We start from the raw sequence: 24082 nt of genomic DNA, 5'->3' as shown, positions 1-24082 counted from the left end.
CAAAAGCAGCAACTGGGCAAAATAGGAAGAGCCTTCACAAATTTGGAAGGAAAGGGGTTATTCATCAAAATCGGGATCTCTCCTGGAAAAGGAGGACACTCTCTCAGGATACGAAGGAGTTGAAGGGATAATAACTGCAGGACCGCTGCCCCGTCAAGGCAGCTCCTCCAGGGAATGGAAGTAAAGATAAGTGCTAAAGAATGGGACAGGAAGTAACCCAGAAAGCTGAGCTGCTGGGAAACCAAACCTCTGCCTCGCAGAGGAGTTCACGCTCCAGGAGCCGTCAGCCGCGCACACACACACACAAACACACACACACAAAAAGCCGGCCGAGCCCCGGCGCACAGCCCCGAGGCCCGGCGGCCGCCAAGGCACCCGGCCCGCCGCCGGGGGCTGGGGACGGGGACCCCGCTCCGCGGGCAGCCCCGGGGGCGGCCCGGAGCCCGCCGGGCGAGCGGGCAGCGGCGGTGAGGGGCTGCGCATCCCTTCCCAGGGGGAGCGCCGGGGGCTCCCCTCACAGCCCCGCACCCGCCGGAGGGGCTGCCCGGTGTGGGCGAGGGGAGGCCATGGGGTCGCGCCCCCCCCCTCCCCGCGCCGCGAGAGACCCCGGGGCAGCCGGGGTTACCTGCGGGACCCGCGTGCCGGAGCGGGGCGGGCCGGGGGCCCCGGGCGCGGCCGCCCCCCGCGCTGGCGGCGGCGGCGGGCGGGGGGTCGGGGGCCGAGCCGAGCGGGGACACTTCGCTCCGGGCCGCCCCCCTCGGCTCGCGGCGGGGTCGGCGGGCGGGGACTGACCCGCGCCGCGGCCAATCCGCGCCCGCCGCGCCGGCCCCGCCCCCGCCCGCGCGCCGCCGCCGCGCCGCCATTGGCCGCCGGGCTGACGCCGGCCCCGCCCCCGCCCGCGCGCCGCCGCCGCGCCCCATTGGCCGCCGGGCTGACGGCGGGCCCGCCCCGCGGCTCCGCCCCGCTGCCGTAAAGCCGCGGAGGAGTCAGGGGGAGGGGGTGACTTTGCGACAGGGGGCGGCGGTGGCGGCGGTTCCGGCGCTGTGATCGAGCGGAGTTTGGGCCTCGCGGTCCTCCGGGAGCGGGTGAGGGGCGAGCGCTGCCCGGCGGCGGGGCGGGGGCGGGCCCGTGCGCGCCGCGGCTCGGGGTGACTAAGCGCGGCCGCGGGTGCGCGGCGGGAGGCCGAGAGGCGTGGCCTGGAGCGAGAGAGGCGGGGCCGGCCGTGAGGGGCGGAGCTTTGAGCTGTGGGCGTGGTTTGGCTGTGGGGCGGGGCTTTGGTAATGAGGCGGCGGCGGGAGGGGCTGAGGGGGAGACGGGCGGGGCTGAGGGCGGGAAGTCGCTGCAGGTGCAAGGAGTCCGAAGTGTGTTTTATTCCTTAAGCACTACGATCATTTCATTGTAAGGACATCCAAAGCCTTCCGATTCATACCCAAAAGTCACAGACTGAGCCTTTCGCTTCATCAGATCTAATTTTATAATGAAAATAGGATGGGGTTTTGGATAATTTTTTCCAGAAAAAAAAGGGCCTTAAAGCTCATCTCTTTCCATCCTTTGCCATGGGCAGGGACACCTTCCACCATCCCAGGCTGCTCCAAGCCCTGTCCAGCCTGGCCTTGGGCACTCCCAGGGATCCAGGGGCAGCCACAGCTACTCTGGGCACATGTGCCAGGGCCTCAACCCCTCGTGGGGAATAATTTCTTCCTAATTTGACTGAATTAACATTGTTGATAGCACATTTTCCTTGCTTTATTTTTTTTAAACTTTAACTCAGAGATATAAGTGAAGAAGCTTAAGTTTCTTCTCTTATTCTGTTTGCAGCTCCACTTGACTTTGGTTTTGATTTTAAATCATTTTTAATTATGAAAGTAACATACAAAACCCGCTTTTTTTTGTTCTTTCTTTCTGCTTAGTTTTCTTTTCCATCTTTTACATGATCAGTCTATATATAAGGTTTTTAGAACTATTCCTTGTTGTTTGTGCAGGAGTCTGGCTCTGTGAGGCATTGCCTTAATTGGTTTTTAGATGCTGTCAGGAGTAACTCAGATAAATAATACAAATAAGGGTTGGAGCTTGTCACTGCTTTTCTTTACTCTACAGCTTTGAGCTTTTCACTCTCGTGCTGTGTCTGAAACAAATTTAGCCCTTGTCTGATATTTTCTCCCTCTTTGAAGTAAATGCCTTCAAAATAAGCCCCCTCACTTTTCATTTCCTTCAATGGCTTACGTTTGTGAACTGTTGTCATGTGTGAGTGAGAAATATCTTAGAGATGCTTTTGTGAAGTTTGCAAATTAATGGTGGAACACAAATGTGTTCTGGGAGGATCCAGGAAGGCACAGCCAGCGTCGTGTGGTGAAGGTGAAATCTCCCAGTGGGTGTCCTAGAAAAGTTCTGAATCTCTCCTGCCTTAACCACCTTGCTGGATCGTGTGAATTTGTGCATGAGATCTCTTCCTCTACCACATAAGGTGATAATTCAAGCTAATCTCAAAAACAGGAGTAAATGTGTTGAGATGATTTTACTTTATTAGGTAGTCATTTAGGAAGAAATAAAGCTCAAGGATAGGAACAATAGCTATATAAAATATTCAGAGTGATTTCTGAAAAAAATTTATGCCTTTTCAGGTCATAAATTTCCACCTTAAGTAGAATTCTGAAAAGATTCTGCAAATGAAGAGGGAATTTATTGCCTGAAATACCAGATGTATTCTTAACATCCAGCAAAATGTGGAGGATGGGGGAAGGGTTCTTGCTTCTATCAGGTGAGGAACATGCTGTAACATTTTGGGGTTTTCAGGTCAGCCCTTGCTGAATGTCTTTAAAAATACCACACCAGAGGGAATTGTAGATTACTCCTGCAGGCAACTTCATGCTCTCAAATTTTAGTTTATTTTCTGGAGGAAATACTTCCTGATGTGGGAGAAGTGATGAGTCAGGGTAGCACATCTTGGTCTACCTCCAATCCTTCGTGCCTTTGGGAAGCCATTTTGTCAATACATGCTTTAGTATCAATGACAAAATCAGGTTGTAAAAATGAAGGTGTCATTTTCAGTGTTTGATGTTGTTTTTAAAACTTGTGAAGATTAGAAACTACAATTAAATGCCTCATATGCTGACTTCTACAATTTCATTGTTTTCTAATATTCTGCTAAAAACAATTTAAAATTAATTTAAAATATTTGGTCTAGTGACATATGCAGGTAAAACTGCTACATAGATGGGAAGATCTTTAGAATTTCTTGCTGGTTTGAAGACTGAATGGTTTTCTTCCTTTGGTAAGAAGGGGGAAATGCATTATTTAAAGAAAAGCCAACTACAGGTGTATGGCTGCAGGATTCTGCCTGGAATTCTACCTGGTTGATTATGCCAGACTTAGATATGGGGATCCAGAAAGCATGCAAGTAAAAAAGGTATGAAAATTCATATAATCAACTTTAGTTCCACTCCTAACTTCACCATAGATAAAGGTAATGAGTTTGTTGGTTTTAATTAAAAGAAATCTGATTAGAGATCATGTTAAAACTGCTCTAAAAGATAAATATTACAGATGAGCATCATTCTTAATGTAGGTGAAAAGAAACCAAATTTTCTCAGAAAAAAAATATCCTTAATATCATCAGGCTATCTGTCTGGCCATTTATATACTGGACAGAAAATTTTGAGGGCTTAGGTGCTCATACCTGATGCAGAAATTTGAATTCTTAGTAGCTCTTCATTTTAAACTGTAGCCAATATTCCAGTGCTGTGATTGAAAGATGTCTTCTATTGACATGGGGATAAAGACTTTTTTTTTAACCTTTCCTGAATATGTTTAAATGTTTTTATTGGCTCTTAATAAATTTGACACTCTGATTTTAAATTATTCTTTAATTTTCACTTTCTTAATTGCTTCTTAATGAGGTCGGCCCACCTTGAGCCTGTGTGCAGAAGTCAAGACTTGTCCTTCCTTTGGCTTCCATTTTTTTGAGAGCTGTTTCCAGTTCCAGCCACAGTGGAGCAATGAGCATTTCCAGTTCAGAGGAAAATTTGCAGCTGAGATTTTATGCCTGTTTTTGGAGGCATCTGTCACAAAAGAATTTAGATTCTAGTAGTTTAGCAATGTAGAGAAAGATTTAATCCAAGTTCTCATATCTTTAGAAGTAGTCCCTAATAATAGTTATCTTTGGGTTTGTTAATTCCAGCTAATGAACATTTGTGTTGGTAATATAATACTGGAACTGAGAACTTCTTCCCAGCATGGTAATTTTTCATTTTAATGTCTCACTGAGACAGTTTTGTGCAGCTGAATTTGCATTTTCAAAACAATTTTAATAATGGTACCATTAACTCTAAAAATGTGTTGTTCCTTTATATTTTCTAGTTGCTTGCAAAGTAACAGCAGAATGTTTTATTTATAGGTAATTTAGAAGAGAAATATCCAGTGGTGCTTCAATTTCTCTTACTGTATGAAAGTGACTTTGAAGCTGATTTGCAGTGAATAATCAGAGAAGCCACACAGCATTTTCTGGAATATTGCATGATTTCATCATGAAGATCTCTCTCCTGCAGCAGATGTATAAGGACATCCTGGCAGGCATTCCCCTAGCAAGGGAAAGCCATTATTATTCCTCTTTAATTAATCTGTGTGTGGAGCAGCCACCAGGAGGAGATGAATCCTGTCATCAGCAGCATCTGCCATCTACTGCTGGTGGCGTTGGGAGGCATCAGGGCACTGATTTGTCAGGTGTTGTCCCTGCAACAGATGATTTATCCAACAGCTTTGCCAACATGAGCTCCTCGTTCTGCCCACGGGAGGTGATGCTGCTCCAGCTCACCTTGATCAAACTGATGCTGGCCAAAGCAGAGTCCCAGGAAATGGAACTCCACACGAGACAGAAGTACTGTGAAATCTTCATTCTTCTTCTGAAGGAGGCAAAAATTGACTCAAAATTGGTAACTTCTGAAAGATATTTTTAGGAAAGGAGGAAAAATAAAAAGGGATGTGCCTTAGATATTTTTCCTTTTTTACCTGTCTCCAGATTCACCTGCTTGGTTCTGATGATCGGCTGTTATCTCACATGGCCTCACAAAGTTTAGCATCTCTTGTGTATTTCCAGCTGAAGAAAGAGGTGAGTGTGGCATCACTTCACAGCTCAAAAAATGAATTGGTGAGCCTGTGCCTGCAGGTTGTTCCATTTGACTATACAGCCAAGTTTTTCTAGTGTTTGTATTTTCTGAGAAACTTAGTCAGCTGTGTTAGGAGGAGCCTGGAGTATGGAAGGCAAAGAGATATGATGTGTAAACGGAAGTGTGGAGTGTTTTTATATATAAAAATCTGGAATTTTATGAAACTCATTTAATGTAAAGTGGGTGTGGATTACAATCATCTCTTTGAGGTTGCAATACAGATATTAAAAAGCCATGATCTAGACTATCAGTTTTACAGTTCCTTGGTATCTGATGGGTGATGCAGTAGATAAAAATAAATAATAACCTCTTGGAAGTTAATAAAATGCTTTAGTGTATGCTCTTGTTGAATAACCCAATTACTTGAGGTTTTTTTAACTTGCTGTATATTTAGTGAATATGTATTGCAGTCTCCATAGTAGCATCCTGAACACACATTTATTTCATAATTATGTTTGTAATATTTCTCACCAAGTTGTCTGGGAATTATGAATTCAGATCTGATCTGTCTACAGAATTATCTGATTTTGGGTAGGTCACATGACATTAGGAGGTTTGGTTTTCCCTCTTTGGAACATACAGATAATTTCTATTGCATGCATATGTTGCTACATGTTTGTAGTTAAAGACCTAATTAATGGCCCAGGATAGGCATTGTTTCTACCTGTGTTTTGTCTGTGCCTACATTTGAATCTTTTTAATATACAATTTGAAGTAATTGTGTTATGATTTAATGTCATTTGCATAACAACTGAGAGCATACGTGATTGGGTTTGGAATTCTTTTTCTTAGGACGCCGTGAATGTGGCGTGGCTGAGCTTTAGCCTGGACGCGCTGCTGGGATTCCCCGGGGCCGCGCGGGTGGCCGCCTGCCTGCGGACCCTGGCAGCGATCCTGCGGGAGACGCTGCAGGACGCGCCCGCAGCCCGAGCAGGTACCGCCAGGAGGAGCAACTCTCCCGGAATTCCTCGGGAATAGCTCGGCTCCGGGACATCCCTTCCCTTCCTTATACAGGGGGTGACGAAGTGCTGTTAAAACGTAGTGGTTTGGGCATATTTATATGCTGACAGTAGACACTACACCGATTAATTTCTTATTTGACTGATTTATCTGTCACACTGCAGGTCAATAATGTGCCTCTTGTTGCTGCAGGTGCTCTGAAGAAGTTGTTGGCTCCTCTCGATGCAGTGCTTGAGGGATTTTATAATGCCATCTTGCTCCATCATTTTGACAGTCACCACTACACTTCACCTTATTCTGAAGCTTCAAACAATCTGATCAGTTTTGTAGATCTGCTAGAAGTGCTTTTGGCTTCCAGAATTGAACTGGAATTACCGCTCAGGTGCCAGAGAATTTTATTTTTGAAAGTTTCTTATGTCCTCAATGTTATTAGCTCATCAATTCCTTATGTAATCAAGAAGAAATTAATTTTGCTCCTTAAAAAATGTGTCCTTTACAAGTCCAGAGAAGATGCTAGAGGTGGATCACCATTCTTACAATCCCCATCTTTGTGTGAGGATATGCTTGCACTGAGTAATGTTGTTCTGCAGGTTGTGAATTTGACTTGGCTTAATCAGATCCCACTCACTGGAAAGTCCAGCTACTTTGGAAGCAGTGAAGCTGCTCCTGGACATGATTCTCAAGTTGCTTCTGACCAAACTGTTCTCAGAGCCTTAAGTCTGGTTGTGCTTAAAGCACTGGAATTCAAGATTCACAACTCTGCAACAGAAGCAGAAATCAAAGGTAACAGTCCATTTAAATTTTGTTCATTTAGCAGCAAGAGTTTCAGAGCTTTCAGATTTAGTAGTCACAGCTCATTAAGACTGTAAATAGATTTCAGCTGAATTAGTGGTGGTGGGAGGGAGAAAGAAGACCCACCCAAGAAACTGCTGTTGCCTAATTAGTTGTCTCCTTGGATTTTATCAAATCCTTAGCCCTGCAATATGTTGGGCTTGAAACAGCTGCATTTGAGGTTGAAATCCAACCCCTGCCATGGCAGGGATACTTTCCATTAGACCAGCTTGCTGCAAGCCCTGTCCAACCTGTCCTGGACACTTCAGGGATGGCGCAGCCACAGCTTCCCTGGGCCCAGTGCCAGGGCCTCACCAGCCTCTCAGAGAAGAATTTCTTCCTCTTATCCAATCTAACCCTGCCCTCTGGCAGTGGGAAGCCATTGCCCCTTGTCCTCTCCCTCCAGGCCCTTGTCCAAAGTCCCTCTCCAGCTCTTCTGGAGCACCTTTAGACACTGAAAGGGCCTCTAAGGTCTCCCTGGAGCCTTGTCTTCTCCAGGTCATCGCCCCAAACTCTCACCTGGCCTCAGAGCATCTCTATGGTCTCCTCTGGACTTACTCCAGCAGCTCCACATCCTCCTTATGTAAATGGTTGTGTTCTTCATCCCGACTGACAGGTCTGGCCCTTCCAATTACCAGTGAGCATTCCTCCCACAGCTGCTCCCTTGAGCTGGTTTGTTGTAGTGAGGGGTTGGGCTGGGCAGGAGAAGGGCAGAGCTGCTGCAGTGCCAGGGCTGTGCCGTGGGCAGCCCTGGCACGGCTGGGAATGCCGTGGAAGCCGCGTTCCCCACGGGACAGGCCATGGTGCTGGGTCTCACTGGGAGCCAGGGAACGCCTTCTCCCTGGCTGTAAGGGAGCACCAGCACGAGGCTTTTTGCCCCAGAGACCTCCCTGGAATCCCATCTTCCCACCTGCCCTTTCCCCAGGAGAGCACCTGATGTACATCTGATGCTGCATGAATGTGGATGTGCAGATTCTGTGATCAAAGCACTGTGCTGTCCCTGGGTTACAGCCCTCATGGAGAAAAATGGAAAAGCAGTTCAGAAGCAGTGTTTCTAGTCAGACATCAGTGAGAATGGGCATTCCTGTATTTATTGATTATGTGGCCCAAAGTAATTTCTGTTTCTTTTGAAATTTTATAGCTCTCAAAATACATTGAGGCATTTTAGTTGAAGCTTTAGACATAAATATTATTTTACTTTCTCTATGCTAGGTAGCAAGCCTAAAATCAATTTTTAATTCATCCATGCAAAAGGGCTTTAACTTTCATAAGAGAGCTTGTGAAACTCTTCCCAGATTTTTGGAAGATGTTATATTTGTGATGTCAGTTGCATTCTTAAAAATTTTTAAGTATTTGTAAAGAATATTTTACTTGTGATCCACCTTTTGAAAAATGTATGGAGACTGAGATTGTGTAAGAACAAGTGAAAAGAAAAAATGTAGGCTATATCCATTTTAGATGTCTCTATGAGAATTCTTTCTCAAAGAAAAACATTCTCCTTTTCCAGATTCATGACACAAAAATGAGTTTTTTAATTAGATCCAAACACCCCAACTGTCAAGAGGAATTTCAATCTGAAAGGAATGGTACTTCCTTATTTTAGTGACATTACAGGAAGTGTTTAAAACAAGCACCTAAATGCTTTAATATGCTAATTTCCCTTCCGGGAAACTGCTTGATCTTGTCATTAACATGGATTAGAGTGGCTTAACTTTAATTAATTTCAGCTTTGAGAGTAATTTCCAGATTTATAGGGAAGAGTTTCAGTCTGAAGTGTAACTATTACTAACAAAGATAATTTCATCTTCCTATTATTTGCTTGGAGCAAAAACAAATCTTAAAGTCAATTATTAAGGAAAATCATGTAGTGATGCAGTAAATAAATTTGATTTCAATGTTGCAGGAAAATTTTCTTTTCTAAAAATTTCTGCATGCTGTGTTACATCAAAAACTGCTCTATAGTATCTCATTATTATTGAAGGTATACATTTTTTGACTTAAGGGAGTCTCTCTGTCTAATTGAATACAAAGTGATTTTTATGAGTAAGCTACTGCACTAAACCAGCAAGAACTAATCTATGAAATTTGATGCTGTGATAAATCAGTTGAGCTAAGGAAAAAACAGCATTCATGAACTGTTATGCACTGTTAATTTAAAAAATAAGGAGTGTGTGTTGTTTGGCAATAAAAATGTATAGCAAAGTTCATGGTTAATTTTTTTTCAGGAGACTTTGAGAGCTCCATGTCCCAGCTGCTGATGTTCTGCAGGAGTCATGTAAAGCCTTCCTCACAGTCTCACCCAGTTGTGCATCATTGTGAATGGCTCTCCTTGGTTTTCATGGAGCAAGATGATGACATGTGGGAAGCTGCTAAAGCTTTATTACTCGTCTATTTAAAATTTGATAGGTCAGTGTACTTCTTTATTTCTGACAGAACTATGGAGAATTGTATTTGAGTGAGGATACTGTGACGTTCCCATTAGTCACTTTTGTTGGAAGGAAAATTATTTTTTAATCATTCAAACCCCTCCCCCCCCACCCTCAGGATGAAGTAATAATATGTGGTGTAAGAGCTGATAATTTAAGTCTTTTTTGGATGGAAACAGGAGTTGTGAAAGATTCCTACTAAATAATTTATAATATTCCGTAATTCAGGATAATTGACTTCATGTCTAAAGTAGTGGTTAGACAGATAAAAAGCAAGATTGCTTCCTTGCAACACTGAAGGTTTGACAATGGGATATTAGAATTAAACTTCAATAATTCAGGTACTTCTGGCAGAGTTTATAAGTATTGACCCTATGGGAATTCCAGGTACTTGATAAAAATGGTTCGTGCTAACAACTGAAAAGTGTTCTTCATGGATTGGTCCTGGATGTACAATGCTTCATTGTTGTTTAAATTACCAGACAAGATATTATGCTGATTTATACAAGGCTCTCAAGCTTCAAGTGGGAAGATGATGCAAGTAATACCTTACGCACACAATTCTTAGACGCAACTACAAGTAGGCTTCTCTTCCAGTGTGTGTAACATTTTGAAAGTTAGTCTGAATTCATGTTAGCAAAAATATTAAAATAAGATTGTTTCATATTTATATTAAAGTATAGTTTATGTCCTGTAAGTAATTTTGTTTATTGCAGAAGGTTTTCTAAGGAGTGCCCTTTAAGGCCTGCTGTAAGTGCTTTGGCTTCCTGAGCTCTCCAATGTCCTGGCCCCACCTGCCTTCATTCTTTCTCACTTCGATATAAAAACGTCTCTTTTTGTTCTTACATTTTCACAAAAAAAAAAAAAAAAAGGAGCAAGAATCCCATCTTCTGGATATTGCTCCTTTAAAAAAAAAAAGAAACTAAATTTCCATTAAATTATGTCCTGGCTTACTTTTCAGGTTACGGTGTGATGCTGCTGATAACCTAAGCCAAAGAGAGGAGGAATCCTGGAAGTTCCTTGTGCATGCAAGTGGATATAACCCACACTGTATCTTTTTATTTTTTCTGGAAAAGATTGCATTTGATTCCACAGTACTTCTAGATTTTTTGATCTCATCAGAAACTTGCTTTCTGGAGTACCTGGTCAGGTACTTAAAGCTTCTTGGGAAGGAGTGGCATGAGTTTATAGATGTCTGTAACCATTTCGATACCGGGCACAGCACTTTCCACCCAGTTTGTTCTGTCAAGCCACCCCGCCGAGAAAAGCAAAGCTGCGTGACTGGGGAGAGTTTGCAAAATGCTGTTTGTGCAGCACAACCACAGACTCCGATGTCTGTGGCTCCTTCTCACGAGTGCCCGGTGTTTACAGCACAGCAGGGTGATAATGAGGCCGCAGAGTGGAACCGGCCTGACTCATTGACCGGCACTGATAGCGCGTCCCTGCTGGGTTCTCTTCAAAGACTGGTTAATTATGACAGCTCAGAGGACTCGGAGGTGGAATCAGATGGAAAAGAGCGTTTGGTAAACACAAAACAATTGCCCTCAAACAATAAGACTGAGGTGAGGAGGAGGGAAACTGGTTGCAGCTGCAGAGATGATGACCGGAATCCACGCACCTCTGAAGTATCACCTCCGAAACCAAAGGGATCTCCTACCTCATCCTGTTGGACTTGTATGGCATCTCCAGATAACACTGCTCCCCTAAGAGTAATGCTTTACAAATCAACAAAGTGTTTGGAAGAGCTGCAAGAGGCTATTTCTAGGTTGCAGAGAAGAATTCTTTTCCCATATAATCCATCTCCATTGTTGAAACTGCTGAGCCACGTTGAGAAAATGAGTAAATCCATGACTCTACAATAATCCAAAGTGTTCTTGTGGGTTTTTTTAACAAGTTCACCAGGGAATATTTCCATGAGATTAATGACTTCTAAAGCTCATACCTCTTGCACTAGTCAGGACATTTAACCTCAGGCAGGGTGAACATAGATTTGGTTGGCACCGTAAAATCTGGAATTGTATCCAGTGATATGATCCATGACCTGAGGGTCCTAAGCTCGCTCATGGTGTGTATGTTAATGTACAGTATATAAGGATATTCAACATTTTGTAATAAATAACTCATGTGAAAGCATTTCAAAAATATATGATATTTAAAGTACTGTCAATTATACTTAATGTCATTCTATTTCTGAGTTTATTGCCCGACTGGTAGTGGTTTATGGACTCAGGGCAAAGTAAATGCAACACTTGACTGCTTAGAAGTTGGGCTAAATAAAATAATATAGCTGGGGACAGTTTACTGTATATCCTGTGTGTTCTGCATTGGTGCATTGCTCAAAGTGGACCTTCAGATGTCTATATTCCTTTAATTAAAAGAAAAAGTGGATGTGAAATTAAAGCATATATTGTCTGTGGAAAAATTTAGTTGAGCATTATATCTTTAATTTAGCTTAGGTGATGCAGAAGTGACATTCCAACAGAATTTTTGCATCCACCATGCATTTCCTATAAATATAGGATGTATATTTAATAAATTTAAATCAGAAAGAGTTAGAAAGTAAGTGATTCCAGTGCAGTGAGAAGGATATTGGAGATGTTAAATTATTGTATTTATATCTTCTATTAGATGTAATTTGAATAACCGGAAAAGTGAGTGTCTGAGAGCTTGCCTGGGGGAGCAAGTTCAGAGCAGGATCCAAGACAGTGTGCACTTAGCAGGAAAGCACCTGATGCTGCTGCATTTAACCTGCAGCTTCTAATGATCTGCCAAGGGTTAGGCACTGGGAAAGTACTGACAACAGGAGCACTGGAAAAACCTCAGACCTCTTCAGAGCTGTGGGAAGCACCTTTCCTTTTAGGATCTGCTCTTGAAGGTAAGTGCTCTGTTCTCACTGAGAACAAGTAAGTGCTCTCTTGCCTTTGAATAGAAATTTAGTGTTAAATTAAAATAGATACTGATCTAAGATGAACAGTCTCTGGAGCAGGTTGCTGACTTTCAAATCTCTGTGGCTATCTTCTAGATTAGTCTTTAGCCCTGACTGGTGAATCAATGCAACTGAGAGAGGAAGAAAACAGTGTAGCTTATGGGATCCCTTAGCTGGCAGCTCCAGTGTTCTCCAGTGCCATTGGAATGGTATGAATTCACAGACAAGGAGATTTGGACCTCAGTCTTCTTCCTTCAGGATGACAGCAGTGTTTTAGGTAGGAAGGAGTGATCCTCTTCACTGGCATGAAGGAGATCTGAACATTCTGGGTGTTTGCTGTACCATGGTTTCTTGCTGAGATCAAGACAGCTGTTGTGCAGAGGGGTGAGTGGGAATGCCAAGGAATGGAAACCTTTCCATTCTTGCCTGCAGTTGCTGTAGTTAAGAACTAACCCTGGAGTTGTCCAGGGCAGCAACATGCCTGGCTTCTCTTTGTTTGAGCCCAGTTATGCTGTAGCTGCTGAGTTGCTCATTTCTGTCAGGACTGAAATCCCTCTGGGCGTGTTCAGAGATGCAGCTCCAGACACTTGGGAACTTCTCAGTTCAAACACAGGAAATGCCATGGGCGAGGTGGTTGAGCAAGAGTTTCTCAAGTTCACAATTTTCAAAGTAGGTAGGTACTTATATTTCAGTGAAATCCTTTCCACTATCCTCACTCCTTTTCTAATCAAACCTTTGCTGACTAGTTTATTTTAATTAATTCCACTGTTTGCACTGAATATAGGATTGTTCAGCATTTCTTTATCTACACTTTACCAGTTGGAAGTGTCTAAATTGCAGCAGTATCTCTGACACTGATATGATAAGCTGAGTGGGAAAGGTAGAATGATGTGATAATTTTGGATAAGTCCTAGTGTGTAGAATGTAGCAAGGAATGTAGGTGCCCATAACTGGATTTTTTTTTTTTTTAATACAGCAAATCCAACTGCAGTCCAATTATATTTAAATCTTACAGGCTTGAGGCTGATTTTGTGCCCACCTGGTTATTAGAAGTATTAGAAGTTGTTTCCCTTCTCAGATAGCCATTGTTTTAATTCTCAGAATGTTTTAGTTATAAAAGTGGGTAAACATAGTTTGTATCTGGCAACTAGATACCTTAATGTGTTGATATTTTACCATTTATGACCTAAGATGGAGTTAAATTGATGAGTTGAGGTTTTTTTATTGCACACAAGTTGAAGGGGAACCATGAAGGTGGATTGGACTTCTTTGGCTGTATTGAGAAAACCAATCACAAAAAAAGCACCTTGCTAAAGAATTTGTGTTTTAATCAATTGGTGAGTGTAGAAAGTGGTTTGGTTAGGTTTTGGTTGGGGTTTTCAATGATATAAAGTTTTTAAGCACAGCTGTTATTTCATGTCCTAGAACAAATTAATTCAGCTGTGGAACCTGTTACCAATGTTAAGTTAGAACTTGGGAATTGGGTCAGTGGTTACCAGGAGATCAATGTGCCTTACCTTTGGGGATTGATAACTGTCAACTTTTCTTGTATTATTTCAAAGCAGGACACAGAACAATCAGGTGACCTGTGTGACCACAGTTTTCTATCTGAGGATTCCTCCTGAAATGTTCCGTTTGCCATTAATACAGTTGTTTGGTGGAGTTTACCTTCAAAATCAATAGAATAAGTTAAGCTTTAATGAGGTAAATAGCACTACAAGTTGCTTAGAGGATGTGCTTTTTAAAAAGAACATTTTTTTAACTTTTTAACTGAATGTTTGTAGAGCTTGATTGCAGCTACAACTGAATCCAGGCAATTCCATAACTGTGGTTCTTCAAACTGGATTTTTTCCAATATTATTATGGCTGCTTTCCATTCTGCTTTTAAGACTTGTAGTACAGGTTTTAATCCCGTAATACAAGAATAAAAACCAACCTTGGGAACCTCTATACCTTTGAAAAGCTGGGAATAGGGAGCCTTGGTTGTTCCCTGGTTTATCACTGTAGGATAAGCTTTGTTTGTACTTCTTCCAGAGTCAGTCTGGGATAGTTTCTGAAGTCAGTATCAGAGATTTATCACAGTGTCAGTAGGAGTGAATATATTGTGGTCATAACAATGTTACTTCAGTGTGTTTTCCCTTAGAGTTATCCTAATGAGTTTGTAAATTCTTGCTGTATTTTGTTCAACCCTTCTGGGCTGCCTGGTTCACTCTGAAACCTTGTTAGAAGCCAATTGTGTGTCAGAATGGATGGCAGACAGTCTTTTACTGTCCCTACCTCCACAGCAGACATGGAACCTGACTTGATTGAGTAATACCTCAGGGATTTAAGCTTTTCTAAGTCATTATCTTCTTAACTGTTGTGTAAATGAGTTTATTGCTGATAACTGACAGAGATGCCCTTTAATGGACCAGCTGACTTGGTGCTGGCTTACATCATGAATGGAAGGAATAAAATATATTTTATAGTAAAATGCATGGAGAATTACAATATCCTTAGTTATTTCTGATTTCTACTTTTCCTGTACTGCAAAACACGAGTTTTGCCAGTCAGCAGTGTCCTTTTAGGGAGATTTGAAAAAAATGTCATTTTTTGGAAAAAATAGCACATGCAACCTCAAAAGTGAGCACTGCTGAATGTTGGCTTCCTTAAAGTTTGTAGGGAAGGTTTGCAGGTCCATATTCTGAAATTGTCAGGAATTGTAGCTGCTAATTGGAGTTGTCCAAGTATCTATCCCATCTCATCCTAGTTCTTGAGAGTTAAAAATTAATTTTCTATGGAACTTCAGACACATTCAAATGCCCTTAGCATTTGAGGAAGTAATAGACTTCAAATTATTATTCATGTATTAATATGTGGCTATTTTGCAAAGGAATGTATATCGATTAAGTAAAAAAGATAAATGACAAAATCCTATGTCCATATTTCTTTCCTTGATGGAAAGGAAAAAGCTTTATCTTCAAGTGTCACCTTCCAGGGTTTGTCAGATCTTGGAGTGACTTTGTATCTACAGATCTTTCATGGAGGGATTTAACTGAAACAGAAATTATTGCTTTCTGGACATTTACCTCTAGTATTTGGCTTCCTTGATAAAATTTATATTCTTCATGAAATTCATGCCTTTCTGCTGATACCATTACAGCTACTGTGAAAGTCAGGCAAAGACCCATTGAGCAGCAAATACCAAACTCAACCAAATTTTTTAGAAAATTATTTATCTCCCTGACCAGTGAGATGCCACTATTTTCTGTAATTGTCACTTAGAGCTGATGCTTAAGTGGGAATTGCTGAGTGTGAAGCATCAAAGGAATTGTGATTAAGAAACTCTCTGTGTTTATTGGATTAATTGTTAAATCTCTTATTGTTGCAGCCAGAAGATTGTGTGAATTATTCTCCTGCATTTTCAGATAGTGGCAGCACACAGGAGTGTTGTTTGGGTGAATTGGCAGTGCTGTAGGTGGAGAGGAAAACGTGACTTTTGCCTTTGCAAATGTACTGGAACAAACTTGGTGGAAGTTCTTTATATAGATAAGCAGTTATAGTTGACTTTTCTGGTGTTTCTGGTTAGCAGAAAAGGGATTTTGACAAGTATAGACAAGTTGATGCTAAATCAAGGGAAAGGGAAAAAAGCCTTCTCACCAAGATAATTTAAAGACAAAACAATTAGGATTTTGTATAAAGAATGTCACAACCAAACTGTAAGCAGATGATCTCTTCAGCAAATCACATCTCTGTGTCCCTGCATAGGAGAGGCTTCTTAATTCCTGTCCAGGAGGCTTATTGATAAAGGGTGTGTTCAGAATTTAAATGGAATCCAGCCAAGGGGTTGTAAGAGAGCATAATTGTGGTGTTCCTGGCCTTGGTGGTTGAGTGTGTGAGAGAAATTGGTTGGAAGGCAGTCCCCAGGTAATGTCTTTTCCTGGAGCCTTTTTTCCTGAGGCATATCCAAAGCCTATGGCAGAGTGGACCAGCAGCAGAGTGTGTTCCTTCCCTTCACTGACTTTATCCTTCTACTATTGCTCCTGACATCCTCTCTTGACCCACTTCATCCAAGTCATCTTCCTCCTTAATATTAAAGCATAGATTCTTGAAGCAATAAATTTTCTTTCTGGCTAAAATTCATGGGAATCAAATTCTGAAACAACAATTGTGAAAGATTTAATTGAAGATTTAATTTCATTTAATTGAAGACTTTAATCTGTGTGTTAAAATTTTCCTCATTTGCTCCTGCAATGGCATTTGTGGATGATGAATATCTATTGCCTTAATGGTTGCTTCATTCAAAATCAGGTATTTAGTCTTTATTTATGACAGATGGCATTACTAATTAATTACTAACGAGCCTCTCCTTAGTGGACCTCTCCCTGTAAGGATCTGGATTATGAATCAGGTCATTACTAGGAAGAAACATCTTGAGGAAAAAGCTTTTTGAGATTTTTTCATTCCTTTTATGTAAGGGAAGACTGGCATATTAGAAGGTGTGAATTCCTGTGAAAAGAAGGATCTTTAGCTTTTAAACTACAGATTGCAAGGTTTTGAATTATGATACCGTGACACGTGACTTGGAATGATTCATTTTCAGGCTTTTGTTGATTCTTGAGGAGAAGAAAGGACAGGAATGTCAAGTTTTTTTACTTTAATCTTGAAGGAATTCTTGATGGCAAAGAGATGGGTTTCACTGGTGGTGAAGAGAGAATTCAGAGGGCAAATTATTATTAGATCAAACTGATTCTTACTTTTCCTCCATGTATACATATGACGAAGATTTGGTTAACATTGAGACAATCAGGTAGCAAAAATCATTAGGTACTAACAGACAGTATATTTATAACATTGATTTTTGTCTCCCCACATTACTTCAATTTTTTTATTTTTTTTTAATATTGAGGGAAACAAAAGAAATCCTTAGGGGTTTTTGGGATGGTTTTGGGGTTTTGGTTTTTTTACTCCCTCCGCAGGTGCCACCACAGACAACAGCTCTGATTCTAGAAGTTTAAGATTTAATACTGTCTCAAAGATTTGCCAGGAGAGTTTTCTCTAGTGAGAAAGTTTACTAATACTATAAACTCTCTTATGTAACTGCTTGGAAGCTCAGTTGAAAGCTCACACCCACTGTGTGGATTCACTGTAATTTATTACATTAATTCAGCTGGCTGGAAAAGAAAGAGGCACATTTTGTGACATTTTCTGAAAGAAGTGAATTTTTCTTACTTTGTTGTAATACTTTTTTTTTACTGGGAACTTATACATAATTCCCAGTGATGTGTAAAATAATTGAGTCAAAGGCATGTCTCCATTATCTAGCTATATTTAGTTATATTATTATATTTAATTATATTCAAGTGTCCAATGAATGAGTAGCTATTAGGCTGCAAGTAAGGAATAGTAGCACTTAAACTTTTAAATTTTTACTTTCTCAGTGAGATGTGCAGACTAAGGTATTTTTTGGTTTTTTTGTTTGTTTGTTTGTTTTTTTTATCATTCAAATTTAAGACTCCTGAAGGATAAGCACTGTGGAGGTGCAGAGATAATTGTAAGGTCAGTGGGCACTTTAATCAAGGGGGTATGATTAGCTTGTTATTTACCAGAGAATATCTTTAATCTTGTAATAGTATCCTATGCAGGTGGTGCCAGTCTAACAAATGCTGCTCAAAAAGGGTGTCAAAACACATATTCCTTTTTTTTCTTTTGTAGCAGTCCCATGTTTGCTTCAGTCAACCAAACTTTTTTTTTGCAATCTATTGTAACAGTGAAGAAATTGTGGTTTTAAGCATAAGAAAGATGTTGCTGCCAATTGCCTCTTCCATTCCTGGCCCAGCGTTGGCCAAGTGATGTATGAATCAGCTCGCTCTAGGCTTTCCTAATTGGCAGAGAGTTCCTAAATCTTCTGCTTGGTTCACAGCAGTGGTTCATTCTGATGTGGGGAAGTTTGGAGGTATTTAAAGCAGCAGCCAAGGCATAATCTTTTCTAAAATACTCTTTCATGTTTAGTGTTTCTCTGGTGCATCAGGCTATTGAATACTGCTCCCAGTTCTATGGAAGGACCAAAGACTTGCAATAGCTGCAGGATGTAATACCTAAAATTAAAGAAATGCTGTATGAAGAAGCCCATTTTCTCATGAGGGGAAATAAATGAAGAGGTTCCAAATATTGCCTGGGTCCCATCTTCTTTCATGGCAGGCTTACAGATTCAGATGGAAGTTTCAATATGCTCCAAAGGGGTTGGGGGAAGGAAGGCCTGCAGGAGGGAACTTCTCCACTGTTATTCCTATAGATGCCTTCTGTGGTTTAAGAAGTCTTAGAGCCCCAAAGTACTGATGGCTGGGGGCCTTAGCAGTTACTATTCTGTGTTTCTTCCATTCCTGTGCTCTCCCAAAGCCATCTGCTCCTGGCTCCTTTCTGACAGAGGGCTGGCTGAGATGGAGCTTCGGCTCAACTCTGACAAGTCTGGTCCCATTTCCTGGGTTGCTGTTTGCTGACTGCAAGCAGGAAGAAAAGGCTAATAAAAGGTTCTCTGCTCCTGGCTTCTCCACATTAATGTGTCCACCAGAATGCAAAGTAATGCCAGCACTTCTGAAGGCTGTTATTATTTGAAACTGGGGAGAGCTGCTGAGGAATGACTTTCAATTCCTTGATTCCTTAGTCATGGAATTAGAAAAGAAGTTAACAATCAGGTGAAGTAAAACTGCCTTGTTTCTATGGTATCTCTAACCAAACACACGCTCAGTGTGTGCTTTCTTCTGCTTTAAGAATTTCAGAAATTCCATTTTAGATCTTCTGAGGAACTGGAGCACTTGTTGTAAAACATTCATCAGCTGATTGAGGCAGGAAGTACTGCTGAGAGTGCTCAATAGGAATAGAAACCTTTCTCTAACTTTATTCAAAACCTCACCCTTCATCTAAAACCTGTCAGAGTGATGTTTTTGGTGCTCCCTTTTCAGCATCCTCCCGTGTGTGTGTGTGGAGCAATTTATGGTGAGACAAATTCTCATCATGCAACAGAAGCCACGTGACTTCAAACATTTCTTCATCTGCTGTGTTGAAAGGAGCCAGGGAAGGCAGTGGCACTGCTGCTGCCGAGTTCCACGGGGTGATGTGGATGACATCAGGATTGCCTTCAGTCAGAAATCTTGAAGTGCAGCTTTGCTGGGTGGGTCTCAGAAGAATTTGAAAGGGTTCTGGAGATAGGGCGTGTTTACCTCGGTCAGAGTAGTGAGTGTGATGCCTCTTCCCTGCTAATGTGCTTATGGTCTCTTTGACTGCAACATCTGAAAGGTAAGAGTTCATTTTTCTGCCCTTTTTTCCTGCTCTGGTCCATTTTGTTGGGTTTTTTCCCCCTGTCCTCGCATCAGCCTGTGTTTTGATTTGTCAGCATGTGCTGGTCTTTAACATTGTTTTATATGGGAAGAGTAGAGTAACTCCTGTGAGTAGTCTTCAGATTAAGAATGGAATGACATTAATGAGATTTTATATTTTGCCACTAAGTATTCCAACCTATGAGAACTGCTTTCTATTGAAAGAAAAAAGGCAATACTGGTTACAGTAGTAGCTTTGCCTTTCTACTTTTTGTACCATTATCCTGTTAAGTGCTTGTAACAGTACTTCTTTCTGGACTGGGAGAAATTTTTCTTAATAGGAATAAATGTTAACTAATGATTTAGATATTATTATATAAGAGAAACCCCTTGAATTTTAGTAGTTTGTAAAAGCTACTTCTACATTTTTTCTATGTAAAATGCTAAGAAAAAGAAAAGTCCTTTACAAAATTCAGTTTAACAGAGGTTTGGTGTTTTGGTTTTTTTTAATAAGACTTACCTTTTGAAGCTCTGAAGAAGCTTGTGCTATGCATAACACACCTAAACAAGCTGCCAGAGGGGGTTATTTCATAGTAATGCCACAACATTGAGAGGGAAGAACCCCAATCATATTGTTGCAATCTATCTATTTCTCACTACCTTCCTAGCTCAGCCCTTCAGCTGGCTGCCAGGACTGCAGAAGAGGCTGTGCTTCAGCTGAAAATTTCCCTTGCATTTGTTAGGACATGAAAAGGATGGCAAAGTGGCTGAAATAATGAAAGACCAGTTCCCTTCTAGCTCCTCCTCCAGATGTCTTTGTGGGTGGGGAATGTCTGGGCAGGTTGAACTGCAGAGGAGGGATAACCAGGAGGGAGCTGGGAACCCCAGGGAATGGGGGTGCACAGCAGCCTTGGCTCAGGGTGCTGTGGGGATCAACAGATGGCCAAGTGTGAGCCCCTGGTGCACACCACGGCTGGAGGTTCTCTAGCAAACAGAGTTCTCCAGAGTGCAAATGCACCAATCCTGTCCCTCTCCTGCCTTCCAAGGGCTAATTTAAAACCTTGAGTCATTCACTGAAGGTGGAAAAGGCAAGAGCCTCTCCACCTTCAGGTCTCCTCCCTGGTTTTCACTCTTCTGCTGCCTCCACATGCTCTGTGCTTCCCACTGCTTGTCCTGACCTCTGTGTCTCCTGTGCTGCTCAATTCTTCTCTGCCCTTAACTCTCACCTTAAATAAGTGAAACAGCTCTGGTAAAATCTCCATGATGTAGCTTAAGCATTTTAAGTTCGACTTCAAGTTTGTATTTCAAACAAAGCTTTGGTAAGCTGCAAAAAGAAAAAAAAAATATCCTTTTTGCATTTTTCCCCAATAGTAAAAATAAGTAAAAAAAAAAATAGTAAATAGTAAAAAAAAGTCTCATAATTTAAAAGATTTGTCTTTACATTCTGATAAGTGTTACTAAGTTCTTAAAGCAACAAGTGTTGTTCCTTTAAGTTTGTTCAAAGTTTTTGGGAATTAATCATCTATTAAGAACCTCTAGCTTGGATAGGGTTAGGTTGTTTTCCAATAACTACTTTTCATCTCAAAATTGTTGCAGTTACTTAAGTTATTTCATAGCTCTCTATTCCACTCTGTTCACGTTATGGATTTTTAAAGCTTGAAAGTGGACATCGTTTGCACTATGAGAGAATTGTATTTCACTTTTCTCAGCAGCCTGCCATCACCCAAAACCATTTTAGCTGCTCAAAAATTATTTACCTTTAAGTAGAGAGAGAGCATGGTGACTTTTACCCAGAAAATGAATGATTTCAAAGAAGTCTGATTCACTTTTTTGTGGTTTTGATTTCCTCTCAGAGAACAGGGAGAAATAAAAACTTGCCACCTTAATTGAGATTTATTCAAAGTGCTATTTTTTGCCTGCTCGATGTAGTACCCAAGTTACAAGGTAATGTGAAAGAACAGTAAAAAGTAAAATGCTGCAATTTCCTTGTAATGAGGCACTTAAAGTGTTTACAGTTGAAATTTGTACAAGCCAGGGAGTAAATGTGAAGTGAAAGGTCCCACAGCAATCTTAATTAATTCAGCTGTTTGAATTCAGTATTTTGGGGTTTCATTGTAAGAAACTGAGTCCAGCAGCTCCTTTATTCTGTGCTGCCCCTGCTGCTGTGTGGGCTGGGAGAGGTGTCAGCCACCCCTGACTCGGGCTGTGCAGAATTCAACTGGAATCCTGTTTTCCCACTGCCACAAACAAGGTAAGACAGGATGCAAAGAGGTGGCAGCAGCAATCCAACATCCTTCCTTCAGTCCCTTCCTCCACAAACCACAGGTCAGTGTGCAGGACCCATCTCTGCTCAGCTGTTTCATTTGGTAGATGCAGTTGGGATTCTTCACACAATGTCAAAAATAAAAAAAAAAGTCTGTAGCAGAACACAAATCTGTAGCTGAAACTTGTGTGTTAACTCCTGGAAATATTGCTGAGTCTTAAGCAAAACCAAAGCCTGTGATATGGTGGATCTGATTTTTTTTTGCTCTTTTAAACCACTGTTATTTCATGTTGAGGATGGACAGCTTGGAACAGCTTTGCTATCTCTTTTGATATCTGAGGCTTCATTTTTCCCAACAGTCACTGCACCAGCTTTGCCAGTTCTGCCAAATTATGAAGGGAATAGGAGAATTATGTTCTTTTTGCTGATTTCAGTCTTTCCCTGTTACACCTCTGGAGCCTCACTGAGGAGACTAAGGGGATGCTTAGGAGAATTAAGGTTACATTCACTTGCGTGTTTGTGTTGTTTATCCATTGGCTTTTGTAATTTATTCAGTAAATAAGGACAGGAAATCCTCCTAATACATCCTGCAAACCTGGATATCTCCTTTTCTCAGTCCTGCCTTTGGAAATGGAGTTTTCAAGCAAGAGCTTTTGTGCAGACAATACAATCAAAGCTTTGGCTCAGTTTCTTTTTATTAATTCCTCAGACTGCGGCAGCCAGAAATTCCACTTCAAAGCAGCTCCTGAATTTGTTTTGCAAAATGCAGCCACACAGCTTTTGTCAACCTCAAATTTGCCCCTTTATTTTTTCTTTGTTTAATATCATTAAAAATATGAGGACTTTTTATATTGAATATATCCATGGTTCAAGAAACAGCAGTGTGAAAGAAACTTCACATTGGTACTTGCCAACTGTGTGGGCTTTCCTTTAATTACAAAGGATGCAGTTCCTTAAGTAATCATTCCTGATTTTCCTGTTTTGCACTAGCCCATTAAAAGTAGATTAAGCTACAGAGGTGATCCTTCTGTAGCAGAGTGGTGATTTGATTTCTTTACTGGGAATATTTAATCCCTGAGATGCAGAGGACCTTCAGTTTTTTAAAAATATCTTTATTTTTGACTGACTTTTAGCCCCTTCCAGAGCAAGGACTCCAGTTTTTTCAATGGAAGTGCTCCTGGCAGAGCTGGTCTGTGGATAGGGTTCTGGGAAGAGGCAGAGGTTTTTCACCCTAGGCTGGGCAGAATGAGTCACTCACTTCTGGATTTCTCACTCCTGCTTGCTTGGTGCTGTGAGAAGCTCCAAGCTCAGCACGCAGCAATAGGAGCTTTAGGCTGGGTAGGACTTAAAGTTTTTAGTTAGAGCTGGTCCCAAATCAGGCCAAGCTTGACCTTTGCATCTGCTGCCTATTCTTTGAAAGCAGCATTTGCAGGGGAGAAAACTTGTGACAGTTTGTGCAGGTAAAAAACCATCTACTGCTGAAATCCAATATCTCCAGCCTGACCCCAGCACTGGGACTGGTGGCCAGAGCTGCCCCCTGTCGCTGCCTGATTTGCTGCAGTGAAAACATCCAGTTTAAGGGTAATGAAATTTAAGAACAGGCTGCAGACAGATTTGGAATCTTGACATTGGTTTTGTCAGAATCACTTGGGCAATGTTCCTCAGGGATGGTCTAACCCCCATGGGCCAGTCCTGGTACAAATACAGGGATTACAGAAGGAAGAGTTTCAGAGAACTCACCTTTTGATTAATCTGTTTAGTGATTGTGAGGAAAGATTTCCCCTGAAATATGTGAATTCTGGACCAGACCTCAAATCCCAGAATTCCCTTCTATTTTAAGATTAGGCATGTACTTATGAGCTTAGTTTAATAGTGCCATATTAACTAGTTTAATAGGTAATCATATGGTGAGGCATCTATGTGTGGAAGAAAGCCATCAATTAGTGAGATCCCAGGAATCCAGTAAGAAAATATTCACTACTGGACTTTTGTAAGGTTTAAATGTTTTGGGTGCATGTTCAGCTCCAGCCCATCTCATCACAAGGCAACTGAGAGTGCTCCTTCCACTGTGCCTTAACAGACTGGCCTGTTTTAATTACAGCTAGGGATAGCTTGCAGTGCACAGTGTAGCTAAAAAATACAAATATATTAGGAAGCAGAACTGTGTAACAAGGCTCTCCCTTGGTCTTCTATTGTCTGCAAGCCTTTCTGTCTGACCC

At 41.5% G+C, this 24082-nt stretch overlaps 3 protein-coding genes across 10 annotated transcripts in view; 2 read left to right on the top strand and 1 right to left on the bottom strand.

The window, feature by feature from the left end:
• The window catches only part of ASB7 (ankyrin repeat and SOCS box containing 7), a 30914-nt gene extending 30153 nt beyond the window's left edge, over positions 1-761 (bottom strand). For all 3 annotated transcript variants that reach the window (XM_021552603.3, XM_085588955.1, XM_085588956.1), the window contains exon 1: positions 626-761. The gene's annotated coding sequence lies outside the window, so the exon portion shown is untranslated. The remainder of the gene's footprint in view (positions 1-625) is intronic.
• A 167-nt stretch (positions 762-928) lies between these two features.
• Positions 929-11685, top strand: LINS1 (lines homolog 1). 3 transcript variants are annotated; one of them, XM_077785930.2, is made up of 8 exons: positions 929-1085; positions 2622-2758; positions 4394-4928; positions 5015-5104; positions 5955-6096; positions 6315-6905; positions 9179-9359; positions 10341-11685. In XM_077785930.2, exons 3-8 carry the CDS (start codon positions 4524-4526, stop codon positions 11239-11241), a joined length of 2310 nt encoding a protein of 769 aa, XP_077642056.2. In that variant the 5' UTR covers positions 929-1085; positions 2622-2758; positions 4394-4523; the 3' UTR covers positions 11242-11685. The 3 variants fall into 3 exon arrangements, with proteins under 3 accessions (XP_077642056.2, XP_085445060.1, XP_085445061.1); XM_085588934.1 differs by having other exon boundaries at positions 2622-3406; XM_085588935.1 differs by lacking the exon at positions 2622-2758 and having other exon boundaries at positions 931-1085.
• Positions 11686-11933: 248 nt separating this feature from the next.
• The window catches only part of CERS3 (ceramide synthase 3), a 42950-nt gene continuing 30801 nt past the window's right edge, over positions 11934-24082 (top strand). For 3 of the 4 annotated variants that reach the window (XM_085588943.1, XM_085588941.1, XM_085588944.1), the window contains exon 1: positions 11934-19580. In XM_085588943.1, coding sequence (XP_085445069.1) covers positions 19552-19580 — 29 coding nt within the window. In that variant the 5' untranslated portion in view covers positions 11934-19551. The remainder of the gene's footprint in view (positions 19581-24082) is intronic. The other variant, XM_085588942.1, reaches the window with a different exon arrangement.

This window comes from Lonchura striata, chromosome 10, assembly GCF_050655825.1.
Source record: "Lonchura striata isolate lonStrDom1 chromosome 10, ASM5065582v1, whole genome shotgun sequence".
Lineage (NCBI taxonomy): Eukaryota > Metazoa > Chordata > Aves > Passeriformes > Estrildidae > Lonchura > Lonchura striata.
The sequence above is the reverse complement of the archived record's forward strand: the minus strand, read 5'-3'. Positions and strand labels throughout refer to the sequence as shown.

Excerpts from the sequence above, each read along its gene's own strand:
- LINS1 (XM_077785930.2), top strand. The coding sequence starts at position 4,524 with ATGAAGATCTCTCTCCTGCAGCAGATGTATAAGGACATCCTGGCAGGC. Across the intron at positions 4,929-5,014 it reads CAAAAATTGACTCAAAATTG|ATTCACCTGCTTGGTTCTGA; the intron begins GTAACTTCTGAA and ends ACCTGTCTCCAG. Across the intron at positions 9,360-10,340 it reads GTCTATTTAAAATTTGATAG|GTTACGGTGTGATGCTGCTG; the intron begins GTCAGTGTACTT and ends CTTACTTTTCAG.